We start from the raw sequence: 17,486 nt of genomic DNA, 5'->3' as shown, positions 1-17,486 counted from the left end.
AAAAAGAAAATTACTAGCTATTTTGATGCAAGTTGCTCTACTTCTAAACGCTCGGCGAATGAAAAAATAAGTAAGGTCACTAATATCGTTACAGAAAATCAAGTTGTGACTTAGCAGTAATATTTTTTCTTTGGCTTTTCATTGTGCAGTTAATCAGGGGCCCTGATTGTTTTCGGAATATTTTCCCCCCGGTATATTTTTGATGTGGACATTTTTCCCCAAATTTTTTTTTTTAAGTTTATTATTGACTAATAATATTGAATTTTATAATACAATATTATTTAATAAGAAATTATTTTTTTTTAATTTAAAACATAATATAAGCATTTTTTTTTTTTCATAAATATAATAGGTTACAAATCTATTTGTTCGATCCACTGAACTACTTCAAAAATAAAAATTAAAAAAAAAATAAGCATATATTTTATATTTTAAGCATTAAAAATTAATAAATTAATGGTCGGGGGGAATGTCCGTGATTCAGTGTGTATACCTAAGTTATAAATAATGTTTGTATTTACCATAATTTTATAAATTGATATTAGACTTAGACATAACCATAAATTATATTTTTAATGATAAAATAATGCATAGGTATGTTAAACAATCAGCCCCAATAACAAAATCATTTGACCGCCACTGCTTTGGCGTGTAATGTATCAAATACGTGACATAACATGACATAAACATTTGAATGATATTATAAAAAGGAATTGCAATAATAACTTTCATCGATGCAACTGCCATAGATTCCGTAAAATCTTCTTCAATAAAACTCTGAAAACATTAAGTACATTAAATATATATAATCACTTGTCGTGAGATATATATATTATATTATATATAATATATATATATATATTTAAATATAAATAGCATGTGAAAACTACCAAGCTACCTTATATACAAATAAAATGTTTGAAAAAACATAATTATATTTATCTAAACAAATAAATGCATGCTAGTGTTCTATTATGTCTGTATCTACCGTCAGAAAAATGAACCAAAGTATAATGATCGAATACGACAAAGCAAATACTTGCAGTAACATTTTTGGTCGAAATATTGATAAAAATTCATCATATTTCCTATGTCAAGAAAAAAAAGAGACAAATTATTGTAAAAACACTCATATTATTCAACAAGACAGCTTTGCTTGATATTTGAAGTAACTAATTATTTTTTTTGATGATAATATAATTTTTTCATGTACCTATACCTCTATACATACCTCATAATATTCAAAAACTTACATCAAATATTAATATTGTAGATTTAAAAATCAATATTAATAACATTTTTTATATTTAGAAAACAAAATGAATAGGAACTTACTTCAGAATGCTTTCTGAATGATGATCGATTATTATTGTTTTTAAGTCATTGTAAACTGCCATATATTTTATACTTTCATTAGGTAACTTAATCTTGTTATCATTATTATCTACAAAAGATAACCTAGCATTATAATTATGGTTATACATTATGCTTTGTATACCCTTTTAAACTAACATATTTTTGAGGCCTGACAAATTTTGGTGACAGGATTTTGTTTTACAACTAATTATTTTGTTTATTTTCAATATAAATGTTAGTGTTATATTTATTTTAATGGTGATTTTAATAGTGATTTTCTGTCTTTGGCTAACACACGCAGAACAAAGAAATGCATATGTGTTATTATTCTAACATACTAATTGGCAATTGGGGCGGTTCCATTTTCCTCCAAATACGAGATACCGTTTTCCACCACTGTCCATTTTCCTCCACATTATTTTAGACTGTTATTATGTCTATTTTCCTCCAATATTTTAGCCAGTGTTGTAGTATTACGTTTCGTATTATAAAGATAAAGTAAGGCTAGAAGCCAGAGCTTGCAAACGTTATAATAACGTTGAATTTGACAGAAGACGGTTGAAATTTGTAAACATAATGATAACCGAAAACGATAATCAAAAATACCTAATTAAATACCGCAAAACAAAACATAACTATTAACAAAATATATTATATAGGTATCATTTAACAAAACATAACGCAAAACGTAATTTATAAAATATCATTAAACGAAAAATAGGGCCATTACCTATACGGCTATACCCGAATTAGTTGTTATTTTTAAATTTTATAGGTAGGTATTAACACCATTTTAAATAACGAAAAACGCAAAACTTGTATAACGTTTTAGTTCTGAATAACAATAAACGCAAAACTTTGATAACGTTTTAATTCTGTATAACGATAAACGCACAAGTTGAATAAATTTTAATTCTAAATAACGATAAACGCAAAAATTGCGTAACGTTTTAATTGTAAATAACATAAAACAGAACTTTTTTCAAATGCAAGCCCTACTAGGATCACATTTTTGATTGATATATTCTGGAATCGGCTTTATCTATATCAGCTGTCAATTAAGCCTAATAAAGAATATTTTTATTTTTTTTGATATGCATAAATTATTTGAATTAACTATTTTATTATTTTATTTATTATTTATTGGAGGAAAATGGACAGTGGAGAAAAGCGGTATCTCGTTTTTGGAGGAAAATGGCTACAGCCACTAATTGATCTAGTAAAGCTATACGAATTCTAAAAACAGATTCGAATACTTGGAATCAAATGTCCAATATTTTTGATTTTATCTCCCTAAAATATAAGATAGTCATACTAAAAATGAAAAAATTAGTAATTGGAAAAATTTATTATTTCCATTTTTAGAGAAGCCGAGAAGGTAAATAAATAGAAAATATAGGGAAATCGATCTCAAGTAGTCTTGACGAAAAATTTTAATCTTTTCAGCATTCTTATAGCCTAACTAGATCAATGAATGAAAACAATATGGTTAAATTGCTATATATTTTACATGTGTTAGACGAAGACAAAAAATCACCTTTCCATTCACCAGAATGTTTTATTCTTAATATTATATTCTTTATCATACTTAATAATATTAACATTTAACATTTTAACTTTACTCGTCAATATATACATATATTTAGTATTGCACTATTGTGGGGTAGAATTGAGAATTATAAAAATGAATCATAGATGAAAAAATAATTCTTCCCTTGACCACCCCTGATGAGATAATTAATAGTCATTTACCCACTCTAAATTTCTCTAATACATGCATGTCAATACTCTAGGTACTTACTATTTGGGGAGTGAAGGGATTTATGTCCGACCGATTCGAACACAAAGGATATCATTTGTAATTGACCGGATAATGCGATGGCCAACGTATTCACAATGGTATCAAAAATAAGTACAAATAACACAGAAACGATAATGCCAAACGCTTCGATTATGTAAAATACATAATAATATGTGTTGTAAGCTTCTTCCGAGATGAATAAATATAAATTGAGAACGTTCAGGCGATAGGCGCTGGACGATCCATCGTGATTTTTCATCGTTGTAAACGTGTTACTAAATACCAGCGGACACGGCACATAGAAGATTAACACTGTTAAAAAACCTATCGCATATATGCTCGTGTATTTAATGGAAAGATTTCGCCACTTGTACAGTGTATGTATGTCCTGGAAACCGTGCGACGTGAAGTCGAACTTTGTGACCGACAAGCAATCCCATCTAACTTTTGAGCGGTTGAGGATGAGGTACATCTTGTAATTCGAGTACAGTGAGCTTCCCACGAAGCCGAAATATAACATGGCCTCGACAATGTTGTTAATGCAATAATACAAACCATTTAAGCATACCATCGCCGAAACAAGACATTCTTAGACGATGAGAAATATGAAAATTCTGTAGTAAACATTTTTTATAGTAGTCACGGTCTAGAAATGTTACTGTTTCGGTGTCCAAAATTTGATAGAATCCGATAATTTTGGCCAACACCGGGTTGAAAATTCTATCTCTATTGCCGTGAATATAAATATAAATAATAATAATTATCAATGTTTATGTAATATATCTTTTCGTAACCTGTCAAAAAATATACCTATCCCGCATAAACTGATCTGAATACTTCTTATAACTGCTAAACTACATATTATTATTATATATAAATTTAGGTAATGTTAACAAACCTTTTCCAAAAAATTGAGTTTTTACGGTATTTATGATGTTATGTTATTATAGAGATAAACACAATTCTGCGAAATTGACTTGAATTTTTAACCACTGTATGGTTCGTTTATTTTAAATTGCATTGGTTGAAGTGAACACCTTAAATGTAATCAAAGTAAATAGTTATACTTACCCAATACATTTTTTTTAAGTTATACTAATGCTATTATGTATTTATTTTTAAAATTATATGTTTTAAAAAAAGAAAATTTTATATTATTTTAAAATTGTATAGCTACATCTTACAGTAGATATTGCCGTCTTTCTTTATTCAACTGTATGTGTCTGACCGTAGTCATAAGCGTGCTCACGAGGTATAGTCATGGTAGGCTTGGCAGGCATGGACTACTCGGCGAATTTCCCCCCTCAATATTCAAATTTATCATGATAGTCAATAATTTTATTTTTATTTATAAAATATTTTTTTTTAATACGGTGAATGTAGTTAAATGAGGTCACCCCATCCCAATTAGTTTTTATAATTTAGGCGTATGTTATATCCTGCCAGAAATGTCTGCGCAGGCTTATGACTGCAGTGAAGACTAAGGCGAATTAGTGAAACACTCAAATACATAATATACCTAACCTACTTGGTTGCCTTTTCAAGAAATGTATGGAAATTATTTATGTATAATTTATGATTGATGCAGTAAAAGGTATTTTAATTAAAGGTAAGAAACCTTCCAAGTATTATATTATTTTATTTCCTGTCAATATTTATTTAGTGATAAGTTTGAAGGTATATGACAATCGTGTTTAATGCAGCAGCATGCCTGCAGGTTTCAAGTTTCAACTAGTAATTAAAAGTTATTTACCCACCTATTTGTTCGACAATATTAAAGTCCTTTTTAAGGGTTTATACATTATAGGAAAATACTTTAATTAATCATTATATTCATAATTCACTAGAGAATGCGTGACATCGCACTCATTATAATATTTATTAACAATCGATTCTTGGTCCAATCTAGGTCTTGTGTGTGTCATGGTCACGTCTACGTCATTGTAATTAGTAACGATTTGGTAGGTCTGAATTGTTTTCTATACAAATTAACACATTTTCCTAACAAAAATAGTTCACTGATAGTTCAACAATATCATCAAAAATCTGTAAATACAATCTGAATTACGAAATTTGAAAAATGTAGTGTCATAATTTCAATACTACGAGGTAAAAGTGTAAGGACAATTGACTTATTTGTAGATTGAAACAAAATAGGTACTCTATAGTCTATACAAACAAATACATATTTTTAAAAAAAATCCTAAATATCGTTTGAGAATTAAATTGTGTACCTAAATGAAACTTACGTTTGGAGCTGTTTACGGACAATTTTAAATTTAAATTTTTTTAGTTTCTTTTTCTATAAATATCAATAAAATTATATTTGTTGCCAAAAAGGTTCAAAATGTAATACAAGGCTCCTGACTAATTGCTTAAATAGCAGTTGAAAAATATTTAAAATACATAAACACAATTTTTTTTTATAAGAATTTAAAGTTCGATTTTTGACAACATTTATCAAATTTAAAATTTAAAAATGATTTTGCAGTTAAAAATTTATAAAATGGTCAGGGGGGGTGTTTTACAATTTGCCCACTCGGCAATATTTGATTTTCAGTCGGCAAAATGGAATTTATTTTCACCTGAATTAAACCAATTATTTTAAGACGATATTGTTTAAACTAAATATTTTCATGGAGCGGATTCCCAAAAGTAAAGTGAGACTACGATAATCGGCAGTCGGCACAAGATAAAAACCTAATGAACGGCTCATAACATAACACGCGTACTTATAATGATATAACAATATAAAAATATTATATCATGCATGTAATATTCAGTAGAAAATCAATAAACCGCCAATTTCTGTCATCCGTCATCGCATTTAAGCAATGCGGACATGCGGCCTTAGATTATAATATATTATGGATGGAGCCACAGCCAGGGTTTTTATGTTTAAAACATGAATTTAAAACATTTGTTTTAAACGTTTTGTTAGTTGTTTAAAACGAGTAAAATATATGTTAAAAACAGTGTAAAATCCAAGTGAATATTGTTTTTTTTTTTAAATAAATGTATTTTTTTTTTTTTTTGGTTTATTATTAATAAAGAATAATAAATATCTTTCAGAAAAAATTAAATAATTATATCTATTATCGTATATCGACATTTTTTAATAACTAGATTAAAACCATTGGTAAATAATTAGGTATCTTCATTTTATGCAAATACAATTATTAAGATTATTTTACATTTATATAGGTTATGATAGAAGATGACGATTCTTATAATGTAGATAATGATTTGGAAACAACAATAATAAGTGATGAATTATAATTATTACCTATTTCATATGTTTGTTGACTTTATTTCATTCTGATATAAATTAAAAATAATAAGTTAGGTATTTCTAAGTTTCAACTTCAAATTTGATTTAAACTAAAAATTTTAACATAAGGTAATAAATAAATTATAAATTTATAGCATGTAACTAAAAATAACATAATAATTAACAAAAATTTTGAATTTCAAATTCTATTCGGCAATTTTGAAAATTACAACTCCCTCCCATGATTTTTTTTTGAGATCGTCCATACATGTAGGTAGTTGCAGTGAATAACTTTTTATGCCTAGTTTAGGTTTCAATGATTTTATTAGTTATTAGTTATTAATTATTATACTGATATTATATTCCATGATAAATATCGAATAGGTAAGTAAAATGCAACGCGTCTACAACGTATAAAAACCAAAAATAAGCAACTTCGGATAGTGTTAACATTTGTATATCATTATTTATTATCCATATGGACCATAATATTATAGGTAGGTAAGTACCTAGTCAGTACTCAGTAGTCATAATGTACTTTCTGATGTATGCGTTTCAAATAGTTATAGAAAATATACCTATCCAGTATCCACCTATCCTCATTACGGTAGTGTGGTCCTGCATATAATTATTATTTTAACATACAAATACTTAACACTTATATAATTTATTTTATACGAAGGTATTGCGATTTTGATACAAGTATTTTAAATACTTGTATAGTTGTATACCTAGCTATTAGGTATATCTATACAAGTATTTAAACGAAAAAAACCTACCGTAGTGTACGTGATTTTCGCGTGATGGTTGTTTCTTAGATATATTTTTAACCATTAACAGGGTAAGCACTTTTGATAACCAATATTATTATTAATATTACATGGATTTAAGTGAAGTACCTACTATAGTACCTATACTATATTAATATCAATGATATTTCACCATGGGTTCAATGACCGTAATATGAGCTTTAAATGATAAAGCTATAGTACCTATAATACAGTAAACACTACAGCATTACATGCGATATGATAGACACATACGGTACTAATTATAGTATTAAGTTCTGATGATATATCATATAGTATAATATCTGATATATCTATAGTAGACCTTAGTCTATAATTATGATTTTGAAATTTTGAAATTTTTCAACTGTAATATCAACGAAATTTATAGAAAAACCAATTGGAGTCAAAATGTATTTCAATTTAGTTTTAGTTCATATGTAGAGCTATAAGAACTTAATACTCTTAAAAAGTACTTTATATTTGTGTGGTTAAAAATGTAAAAATATGCAGCTATTTTTTTACATCAATATTTTATAAAATTATAAATAGCTAATCCCAGAGCTATATACTCGTATTCTTAAGAAAGTTAAATTGATTTGATGTGCGATGTGCCTGTATAGTTATACTGTTTAAGTATAAAAATTATGATCTCTCAAAATGAATGTATAATGTAATTTATAATTCACGCATTTTTAAAAATTGTAAATAGGTATTATAAATATTTCAAATCTACGGTTATTCGTTTTTAAGTTACTACAAAACAACAAAATCTCAAAAACTTGTTTTGCCTAAAAATTCTCGCTTATTCTTAATTAATTAATTTTTTGTTTTTCGTTTCACTTTTGAAAACTACTGAACATTTTTACTTTAGATCCATCCCCTCCAAATATATACCAACTAGATACATTTTCCTACTATGAATGATGCTGAAAATAATTTAAAAGCATTTTATAAACTTTATAAGCTTTTATAAACTGTATAAAACTCAAAGCATATTTACTGCCCTAAAAGGTGATGGCAAACAGAAAAAAAACACATCACTCTGAAATCAATACATTCATCGAAGCAAATCAAAAAAAAAATGCTCTATAAGCTTTTATTTTTTTATTCGTATTGTTTTTAAACTATTTTCTAACCCGATTAGCAATAAATCTAATATCCCACAAAAAAAATGCAAAATATACGACAACTTCCGAGCCCAATTCACAAGATTATAATTCTATATTATGGTATGTATTATTGTCTATTGCAATTTAAAATTTAAACGGAGTTATAGTTCAAAACTATACTAAAGACAAAAAATGTATTATTTTTATTGTACCTAGTTATAATATATCTTTAGGCCCTGTTAATATTATATAACGATAAAGCATACCAATATAGTACATTGTAAGTTATAATATTTACGTAAAATAATGACTTAAAAAACACTCATAATACCTATAAGTAGGTATATAATTAATCTGGCTGACTGAATTTTACTTTTTATTGTTGTATTAAAGATTCTTCTTCTTAACTTCTATTCAATTTATAAAAATAAATTTCAAATTATCGTTATGTAGATATTTGTTTTTGGTAGAAAATTGTCTATTCATTAATATTTTTGAAAATTAAAAATTAAAAATTAAAAAAATATCTTAAACCAAAAATCATTTTGTAAGTATAAGGATTTACTATTTTTTTTTTTTTTTAATTCGAAAAATTTGAATATAATATAATGTCATTACGAAGTGTCCCATAAAATATGTATGTGATTGATTAGTGTGTTTATCAGTATGCCATCTCTACAGACAACTCATACCAAAATAGTCATCTAACAAAAACTATATAAAAAAATTTTATTTTTTAAAATAAAATTTCAAATTTGAATACCTACACTATAAATATACTATGTATTATTATTATTTAACTGTGTTAGTATGTAATCCAACGTGTTCAGGCTGTTCTAAATATATTTCAAACATTTCGAAAGACGAAAATCATTAGTTCCCGTTCCTTTTGATAAGCACTCTAACTATCTATAACGACGACAACAAGTATCACTCTTTATCACTTAAAATATAAATTATATAATAGTTTAATTAAATGTAGTCTGAGACGCACGAAAAACAAAACAAACACCATATCAAAACACTTTACCGCGTTATTTTCCACGATCTGTTATCCATGTTAAAGAGTTCAATGACCGCAATTTTAGCATAAAAAGATAAGCCTATACTATAATACCAGCAATTCATAAATTCGTAATATACAAGTGTAAAAAAAACTCGAACTTTGAGTGTTCGAAAATTGCAACAATATTTCATGCTCTTATCTCCGCCTGAAGTGTTATAAAAGTGCGTACACACTACACATATTTCAGCTACAACATTATTATGATTCAAATAGATTAACAGCGCCGTGGCGATGATGGCAATTTCTAATATTAAATAAACGCTCGACCAGTTTAAAAACGGCGCCCTCGTACGATTCGCACACCACAAAACCGATCGCACCGTGTCGCTAACCATATACGCATTATCGATCGCAACAGAAAAATACGATTGTACTTATCTTGCCGACTATTCCAATTTTCTTTTTAATTTCCCGCCGGAAATCGCCATCACGAGTCCACGTAATATATATATGGGGCATACTACTGCAGCTACGATGCGCACCGGAATGTCTTTGGTATCGAGCGCTGCTGCGGTGATGATGTTCGCGTTGGCCGTGTGGCCGGGGCCCGTTCCCACGGGATGCGCGAGGATATTGGCCGTGGAGACGGTGGGCGGCAGGAGCCACTGGAACTTCATGAGTGGCATTATCAGGGCACTGGTGGACAACGGGCACACAGTCACCGCGTTCACGCCGTTTTTGGACGGTGACCGGGACAATTACACAGAAGTGGACATATCCAGAGGGTTTCCGGTGGGCCTGGACCTGGACCTGGTCGGGCTCTTGGACCACTTCCGCAACCCGTTCTGGACGTACGGCGCTTTCGTGGAAATGGGTCGGTCGCAGTGCGACGTGATTTACGGCAGCGACGAGATGAGAAAACTGTTGCAGGACCGACCACAGTCGTCAGCCGCGGGCTTCGACGCCGTGCTCATCGAATCGTTTTGGTCCGAGTGCATGTCATACGCGGCCGCTCGGCTCGGGGTGCCACTCATCTACGTCACGCCGCTGCCACTGATCGCGTTCATGGAGCACGCCATCACCGGTCACGTGTCCAACCCCGCCGCCGTTTCCAACCTGATGACCGTGCACGCCGTCCCCGAGACGTTCGTGGAAAGGTTGAGCAACGTGGCGTTACTGGTCTGCGGTTCGGCCTTGCAGCGGTACAAGGAGCTCGTGCTCAAGTACACCGAACCACCCAAGGAGTACGATCTACTCGATCCCGTGCCACCGTCTTTGGTGTTTGTCAACAGGCATTTCATTAGCGACGCCCCGAGTCCGGTGCCCAGGAACGTCGTCGACGTGGGCGGAATACATCTAAAAGTGGCCAAGAGTTTGCAAAAAGTGAGTTAAGACTTATTATAAAAATGTGCGATCGACTATAATATTATTATATTTATTATCAGTAGAGTTCGTGACTTGTACATTAATATGTTTTAAGAGCAATATCTTTTTTAACGATTTACTTAACTCCGTATTTTAGCATACCCATTGGCCATTATAATTATATCCTGATCAATAATACTGAAATAATTTTCAGATACATACATTTTTTTTTAAAACTTTTGGTTCCACTAAACTGCGTGTCTGCGTCAAATTTTTAACGCAACTAAATAAATAAAATACATCAACAACTATGTCTCTATGTCTTAAAGTTTTGTATTCTTTCACCTAAAAATCATCACTAAGTGATACAAGTATTGTATCTAATTGAATACTACCATAAAATCATGATTGTATAATGATTTTCAGCATAAATAAAATATACATAAGTAAAAAAAATTGCAAAAACAGAGTTCGATGTTCAAAATCCGGTATAGGTACTACATTATTATATCATTATGATAATGTAGAGTTGATATAAATATTAAATATAATTAATACATTTATTTTATTCTGAAGATTTTTTTTTTCTGTAAAATATATCAATAGACTTATATAGACACTACGCTATTATAACGACTATACTGACTAAATATAAACTTTTTAAATTATCAATATAAAAGTTAACTTATATATATTGTAACTTTAAATTTTTAACATCCAACTTTATTACAATATGTATAGTAAGATTAAAAATAAAAATAATTTGGAGAACATAGTGAGGAACTTCAGTTTTCAAATGTCGGTGTTATCTATTCTATACGTCCTTGTATATATTAAATATATTTCATTTTTTAGACTTAAATAACTAAACTAATTGAATTGATATTATTTTTTATACTGCACGTTATAGCTATAGTTGTAAATTGTATAATAATGTAAGTACATTTTTGTTTAAAATATTATTTAAACAAGATATTAACATTTAACAGAAAGGTAACATCGTCTTCACACCACCCCACGCCTCTACAAATACCTATGTAATATTATCAAAATTCCTAATCATCCTAGACAGCAGTATGTTGATTGACAGATTGTTTTATTTTACATTTTAAGAAATAAATATAATTTTTTGATTTCAGGATGTATTAGAATTCATCGAACAATCGCCTCATGGTGTAATTTATTTCAGTTTCGGTTCAACAGTAAAAATGTCTACAATACCGGAAAGCGTAAAAAAATCATTGATAAAGGCGCTCGCACGAGTCCCACAAAGAGTGTTGTTGAAATACGAAGATGAAATGGAAGACAAACCAAAAAATATGATGACGAAACAATGGCTTCCCCAACGCGATATACTTTGTAAATATTAGAATATATAATATCATTTTCATAATATCATTATCACATAAACTCATATCACCAAATTCATAAATAATAAAACGTTTAACACTTTTAACACTATTTTCATAATCGTCGTTGTAGTGCACCCCAACGTGAAACTGTTCATCAGCCACGGCGGTATATCTGGGCTATACGAAGCCGTGGACGCCGGTGTCCCGGTCCTCGGGTTTCCTTTGGTCGGCGACCAACCGAGAAATATTGACAACCTGGTCAACGCCGGCATGGCTATTTCGATGGAACTACTTTCCGTCACCGAAGACTCATTCTTAAACAACATCTTTGAACTCCTCAACAACAAAAAGTAATTATAGAAACGTACTAGTGGAAAAAATATTAAAAAAACGTCGACGATAAATTAAAATTACGAACCACCGCATGTTTCTGTAATAAAAAATAAGGTCCGAATTTAAAAGCAATAAAGGGGGAAGTAGCCTCGGTATCTGATCTGCTGAGTAAGTCCTATGATAGGATATAATTTTTGTACATAGAAACTTGATATAAACATAGAGGTGGCGGAGATCTATTTGGAAAAATCTTACTTTTTTCAAAGTAAATTATGTTAGGTACCTATTCGATGATAGGCTCACCTAAAAATGTATAAGTACATTTTACTAACATAACATGACAAAAATATCGTTTTCCTATCGCCAAAGCGTATACGTATAAGTTTCAAGTGTTATTATTTGTTTAAATATCTAATCTCGTCATAATATGAACTTCAAATGCATATAAATAGACAACTTGTGAGGAACCTAGTATTCAATTTTCAAAATTTTTGACTAAGTAACATTTTTTTTTTTTCAAAATTAATAGAAAAAAATGTACAATGTCTATGTATAGCTCAAAAATGGTAAAAATGTTTTTAAAATTATACCACGTAAATAAAATGATAATATAAACATTTTGAAACATTTTAAGTAGGGGTAGTTCCGGGTCTAAGGTAGATTTTAATGTGGACCCCACGTAAATTTCAAATCTATCAATTAATTATAATATATATAACTAGGAAAAAAAAATATATTTAAAATACAAAACTATAAAAACATTAAAGTACGTAAAATAAACCTTAAATTTATTTGATATAGTATACCTGTATGAATATTATAATCGTTACCTATAATTGTAATCGGATAGTGATAAAAAGGTATACATTATCTGCGTTACACGATGGCGAACACCTTTTTATAACACGCGATTACAAACGATGGTCGGCAGATCAAAGAAATAATATTTTATAATATTTTTCAAACGATTGCGATTTTACAATAATATGTTATTTATTTTTATTTTTGTCTGTACGCGATAAGTAACCGAAATAATATTTTTATTTTCCACTTCAGTAACTTTTCCAGTGGGAAAGTAAATCTATTAGTGCATTCGGGAGGTCAAAAATAAAAATTCTCAGTAGTTTTCAAAACCACTGGGTAAAAATTAAAAAAAACGGGAATTTTTACGCGAAATCGATTTTGGCTTTTGGTGTAACGCTAAAAAATTTCTGTAGATATATGAATTTTTCACTGAATATTTATATTAGCATTTTACTATATTTCATTATATTTTAACTATATTTTACTATACACCATAAAATGTTCAACATTTTTGACTCACATGTTGAGCTATTTATAGGCTTATGTCATTTTCGATATATTTACTAGTTTTTTTATTAATGTCGATAAAAAATATTGAAAATGTAATAGATACAAGGTTTCTCATCATTTGTTGTAATTGTAAAATTAAAAAAAATTGAAAGTAAATCCATGATGTTTTTTTATAAGCGTCTGAAGTTCGAATTTTAACAAAATTACAAAAATATGCCAATTATTTTGAGTTAGATATTTTTACACATCTTTCATTTTATTTGTAAGATGCGAAAATTGAATATAAGAATCATAGGTAAGTTTATCTACCTTTATAAATATAAAAATCTCGACTGGAAATTCAAATTAAATTTTTATGAGCATTTGAAGTTTGAATTTTTACAACATTGGATATTCACTCGATTTCTCATGGAGTGATTTTCTTATTTTGTTGTAATTCAATAACGAATAACCCCTAGATACTTGAAATGCACACTACTTTATCATTTAGTATTTCCTATACTCGTTAAAATTTCCAAAAAAATTTTGAATCGTTTGGAACTGTTTACAAACATTCTAAATTAAAATTTTTTTTTTTAATGTCATTAAAATTGTATTCTTGAGATCTGAAAGATTGGACATTTAGAACAAGGCTCCTCACACATTTTTACAATATCAGTTGAAAAATATTTAAAAAAAATAGACAAGTTTTTTTATAAGCATATTAAGTTAAAAATTTGACAACATTTATTAAATTGAATATTTACAAATTATTTTGCAGTTAAAATTTTATAAAATGTTCATTTTTAAGTATAGCTAAGGTTTAAAAATTTAAAACAAGGTTCCACGTAATTAGTTCATACTGTAACTAAAAAATCTAAAAATATATATAAACACAGTTTCTTTTATAGTTTTTTTAAGTTCAAGTTTAGATGAAATCAGATATTTATATATTATACGAAGATGATCGATTTTGTGTTGAAATTTCTGGGATCAGACACTTTATACACAATATTAATAAAACATGGCTTTATTAATTTACAATCTTAAATCTTTGGCTTTTACGAATCTATTGGTGTGCTTACGTAATGTGTTATTATTTGTATTTTGAAAAACTATTTACCAAACCATTTTCTCTAAATATGATAATGATTATAGTACATGCAACTTTTCATGTTATTTGCAGAAATATGTAATTAATGTTCTTGCCAGTCAGATAAATGCTAAAATAATTTTAGAATTTTTGAATATTTTACAAATTATCAAACGTAATAATTCTTATTCGGGATCGGTAGAAGTAAAATATAATATAATAATAAATTATGCATTTGCATGAATCTTAATTATCGTAATTTTTATTATTGTATGTACCTGTAGATACTTGGAGAGCGCTAAAAACGCCATGAAAATATTCAAAGATCGGCCCATGTCGCCGGAATCGTTGGTTGTTTATTGGACAGAGTACGTCCTACGCCACCGTGGAGCTCCGCACTTGCAGTCTCGTGCATTAAATCTACCGTGGTATCAATATTACCTATTGGACGTGATAGGTTTCACGGTCGCTTTCATATCCCTCGTCGTTTTCGTAGTCTACAATATTTTTAATTATTATGCTGCATATAGAAAACTTTTAGATCGCTCGCGAGACGTCAAAGCGAATAGTAAATAATTTTAATAATTTTAATCCATATAATAATATTATCATTGTTTCAATCACCCCGATCTCTTGTTAGGTATTATAGTTCCCTTATTCTTACAATGTAGATATATGTTTAATTAATAATTAATATTGATTCCCAGTAAAATTATTCTTCAGAGTTCAGACTACGCGGTGTACTCCTGCAAGCTTTCGAACGTTATGTAGATTAGCGTATTGACTTATTTTTTAAGAAACACTTTCTAATCCAGTGAAAAGCTAGGGTTTTTCCAATTTATATTATATTGCACTATTTCTATTGCATTATTAATCCTAAGTAGTGACATGTTTAACTTGAACTTTGAAGTACGTAACTAAAAACAGTAAATCTGTTATTTCTTGTGTAGTGTAAGTCGGCATTGAATAAAACACATTTTAATTATATTATGTATAAAGATTAATCAAATATTTCGTTTTTAAATTTCTAAAAATAAATGAAATATTATATTTAGGTATAGCTATAAATCACTCATGTAATATATACTTATTGTGTATAATATTTGTATATAAGTGTTTCCTAAGTATTTAAACATGTAACTCATATAGTATTAACTTTGAACCTTACTTTAAAGTTATTATAATTGTATATATTGAAATATATTTTAACTTACCTATTAAATTAATCATATTATTTGGTTCACTAATTTTATCACCATATAATATTTTAATTTAAGACCTATTGTATAATAAAAGAAAATTGATACTTATTTAATTGTTTTTAAACTTATGCACCTTTTTGTTTTTAAAAATATTACTATTGCAGGAATTAAAAGTTTGAGATACATTATATTAATATATATTTTGTTGACGGTGGCAGGAAAATAAAAATGACATGTAAATCAAAATGTAATTAGTTATTATCTGATTATCACAAAAAATTATAAAACACTTACAACGTAAAGAGAGGAAGGGGTTAGATACTTAATCAAGTGTCCACTGTCGTTTTAAATTCTACAGTGAAGTTACTTCGTTCCAGATATAGCTATAATTATGTATATAAATTGATGTATGTTTGTATGGGGCGTATGAACTTGGAAACTTCTGAAACAATTAGCACTAAATGTTTGTTTCGCTGGGGTGGCTGACACATGAATTTCGTTTTGGCTTACAAAAATTGAATATATTTTCGTTTATATTATAATTATATATAGGGTTGCCAGATATAAAATTATAAAACAAAAATCGATACAGAGTAGCATCCGCCATTCGTTCCTATGGGTTATTTTTAAATAAAATAAAATAATTTAAAAGTATTATTATTTATTTGTTATTGAAATTTACAACAAAAGGCAATGTCTATACGTTTTTAGATTATGGACTCAAAAACTACTTGACCAATTTTGACGAAAGTTTCAGAAATTGTTTTTCGATATATCGGAATAGTTATCATAAAATTAAGTTTTGAGAATAGTTTTGACCACGTTTTTTAATTATTCGAATAATTGTAAAAAAATCATTCCAATAATTTTTTATTCGAATACATATTTATTCAAATAACTATCTAGATACGATTTTGCCCAACTATGCAATGTTCGGGTTCATCAACCTCTGGAATTTGTAAAATGGCTTTAGGTTCAACTTGTAAATTGAAATAGATTAGGTATGTTTGTTCTCCAACGAACATACAAATTTCACGGTGCAATGGTGCATACTATAGTTACCTCCGAAAATATACGAACTGCCTCCGTCCCTATATAGTATATATATATACACTAGTTGTCTCCAATGATCAGGTAGTTTATAATTATATATACAAGCTGCCTTCCAAAAATGTCCACACTAGTTGCTTCTCATATAGAACTAAGTAGTGGCTCATAGACTTCACTAAAATATACAACATAAATAGATGAATAATTTATGTATACCTGTATGGCTGTATCTGTTATAATAAAGTATAAAAATTAAGTTTACTCTAACGTATAAGTTTACTCTAACGTACATTACTATATTAATATGCCTATATATTACTATGCCTTTGGTATGATGAGAGACTTAAAAATTTTAAATATTTTTGCACAGGGTCCTCAAAACTATAATTTTGGATCTAGGCTTCCGTGTCATCTAATTTAAATTGAATATTGAACCTAACTAGCCGACGATAGTAAATTATTAC

The 17,486-nt window shown here is 28.7% G+C and overlaps 1 protein-coding gene across 1 annotated transcript; it reads left to right on the top strand.

Annotated features, from left to right (window-relative positions):
- The first annotated feature begins 9,169 nt into the window (after positions 1-9,169).
- LOC100158795 (UDP-glucuronosyltransferase 2B2-like) lies at positions 9,170-12,786 on the top strand. The gene is made up of 3 exons (XM_029490238.1): positions 9,170-10,717; positions 11,839-12,058; positions 12,182-12,786. Exons 1-3 carry the CDS (start codon positions 9,845-9,847, stop codon positions 12,403-12,405), a joined length of 1,317 nt encoding a protein of 438 aa, XP_029346098.1. The 5' UTR covers positions 9,170-9,844; the 3' UTR covers positions 12,406-12,786.
- The last annotated feature ends 4,700 nt before the right edge of the window (positions 12,787-17,486 follow it).

The sequence above is a fragment of the Acyrthosiphon pisum genome, chromosome A2, assembly GCF_005508785.2.
Source record: "Acyrthosiphon pisum isolate AL4f chromosome A2, pea_aphid_22Mar2018_4r6ur, whole genome shotgun sequence".
NCBI classification, from domain to species: domain Eukaryota; kingdom Metazoa; phylum Arthropoda; class Insecta; order Hemiptera; family Aphididae; genus Acyrthosiphon; species Acyrthosiphon pisum.
This window is presented reverse-complemented; position numbering and strand designations above follow the sequence as displayed.

Coding starts and splice junctions, on each gene's coding strand:
- LOC100158795 (XM_029490238.1), top strand. CDS start 9,845: ATGGGGCATACTACTGCAGCTACGATGCGCACCGGAATGTCTTTGGTA. Junction 10,718..11,838: donor TGGCCAAGAGTTTGCAAAAA/GTGAGTTAAGAC, acceptor TTTTGATTTCAG/GATGTATTAGAATTCATCGA. Junction 12,059..12,181: donor TCCCCAACGCGATATACTTT/GTAAATATTAGA, acceptor TCGTCGTTGTAG/TGCACCCCAACGTGAAACTG.